The sequence below is a fragment of the Limulus polyphemus genome, unplaced genomic scaffold, assembly GCF_000517525.1.
Source record: "Limulus polyphemus unplaced genomic scaffold, Limulus_polyphemus-2.1.2 Scaffold72, whole genome shotgun sequence".
NCBI lineage: Eukaryota > Metazoa > Arthropoda > Merostomata > Xiphosura > Limulidae > Limulus > Limulus polyphemus.
In genome coordinates, this window is record NW_013665682.1 from 365,853 (window position 1) to 367,583 (window position 1,731).

General features: G+C 33.6%; 1 protein-coding gene across 3 annotated transcripts in view; it reads right to left on the reverse strand.

The window, feature by feature from the left end:
- Positions 1 to 1,731, reverse strand: part of LOC106466149 (corticotropin-releasing factor receptor 1-like) — a 28,269-nt gene continuing 26,538 nt past the window's right edge. For 2 of the 3 annotated variants that reach the window (XM_022394685.1, XM_022394676.1), the window contains one exon: positions 1 to 336. In XM_022394685.1, coding sequence (XP_022250393.1) covers positions 218 to 336 — 119 coding nt within the window. In that variant the 3' untranslated portion in view covers positions 1 to 217. Of the gene's footprint in view, positions 337 to 1,105; positions 1,148 to 1,731 lie in introns of all 3 variants that reach the window. The other variant, XM_013926393.2, reaches the window with a different exon arrangement.

Consider the following 1,731-nt stretch of genomic DNA (forward strand, 5'->3'; position numbering starts at 1 on the left):
TCAAGTCCCTCAATTATTTTAGGTTACTTTATTGTGGATTGAAAAGGATTTAAAGAACTCAATTAATTTGCCCTATTGTTTGATAACAAAAATCTGAAGTTTTAAAGACTCACTGTCATAATTCTCTTGACATTATTAATTTTATATCAGTTTGTTCTCGAGAAAAGTTTTTGTTTCTGGAAGTTCCTTCTGGTGAGAATTGTCACCTATTGAAGCATCAAGGTTTGACATATAGGTAGAAGATGTTTGAGAAAAGTATCTCCTGCTCATGTGAAACGTGTTCTGGTGCCGCCGAAGATTTGTTCGAAGATAGGCAGTACGTAACGCTGCTTGTACCTATAAGGACAACCAGATATTAAAGCACAGTTTTAAGAAATGTTAGAACAATTTCTTAGTTAAATTTTGACAGTAAAGCAGTTGATGAAATTATGACATGCACTAACGTGTGGGGTTAGCGTAAAAGATATAGTCAAGTCAATGTCTTCGTCGGTTTTTGGTCTCGACGTTTGGGTGAGGAGGTACATTTCTGACCTGTATAGTTGTTTATTTATGTTCACGTTATTTCGCTTCTGTAAATGTTAACGTTGTATTTACACGAGGGCGGGGGTAAAGATACAGTCATTTTCTAAAAGTTTGTTTAAATTTCGCGCAAAGCTACTAGGGGGCTATCTATGACACCAGTCCTTAATTTACGAGTAATAGACTAGAGGGAAGACAGCTACTTAACGCCACCCAGTGGCACCCACCGCTAACTCTTGGATTTCTCTTTACCAACGAAAGATGGGATTGAATGTTTATATTATAACTCCCTCAAGACTGGGAGGACGGTAATGTGATATGAAATTACGACACACAGAATGTGAGTCCAGTGCCCATTAATCTCACTGTTAAGTAGAGAACATTTTTACTGTCATTGATGCAGATCTAAATAATAAACTTAGAATAGATCACAAATAAATATTATAAATATCAAAGAGAATAAATTACAAACAAACTTCATAGAAAATTCCTATAAATTATAAAACCGAGAATATAAAAGATAAGCAAAAACAAAGTTTGTTGGGCACATAAAAAATGTTTATTTGTACACGTGTTGTAGACTTACCTCAGAGTTTGTGAAACAATACAAAACAGCGACAAACACTCCCTGCAAGAATGGAAAACCGGTTGTTAGTTATCTCGTATTGTTTGCTAAACAAGTTTAGTTTTCAGGTTTAAAATTGTTATAAACAGTAATCTCACAGCCTTGCGATCATTGTTTTGCTTCGTTGTCAAGATTAATAAACCGTTTTTACGCATGAAATTAGAACAATGTACATGTAAAAAAATTAGGTCAGCCTACAATATTGCACTACTAGTGAAGATGTGAGCTTATCAGCTGAGCTGAACCGAAGGCAGAAAAGTATATCATTTGATATTTGTATTTGGTACAAGGTACCTAATGCAATAATATCGAATACATAAGCTGCTAAAGCAATAAGGCTTTAAGGCTTACCTAAAGTGATTAGAATAATTTTTAATCAATATTTTTCTTCAGGCTATAATCGAATGCTTTTCAAGTGAATTAAAATATTTCTAAAAATGTTCCAAGAGTGGAGCCAGCTTTAGCAATAGTATAATATTATTATCAATTGGACCTATTTGTATGTTTCTATATAAGACGAACATTGAAAATAGATTATCGATCATCTTTGTTAGGTTGTTTAGGCAGAGTATTCATAATGAATCTAA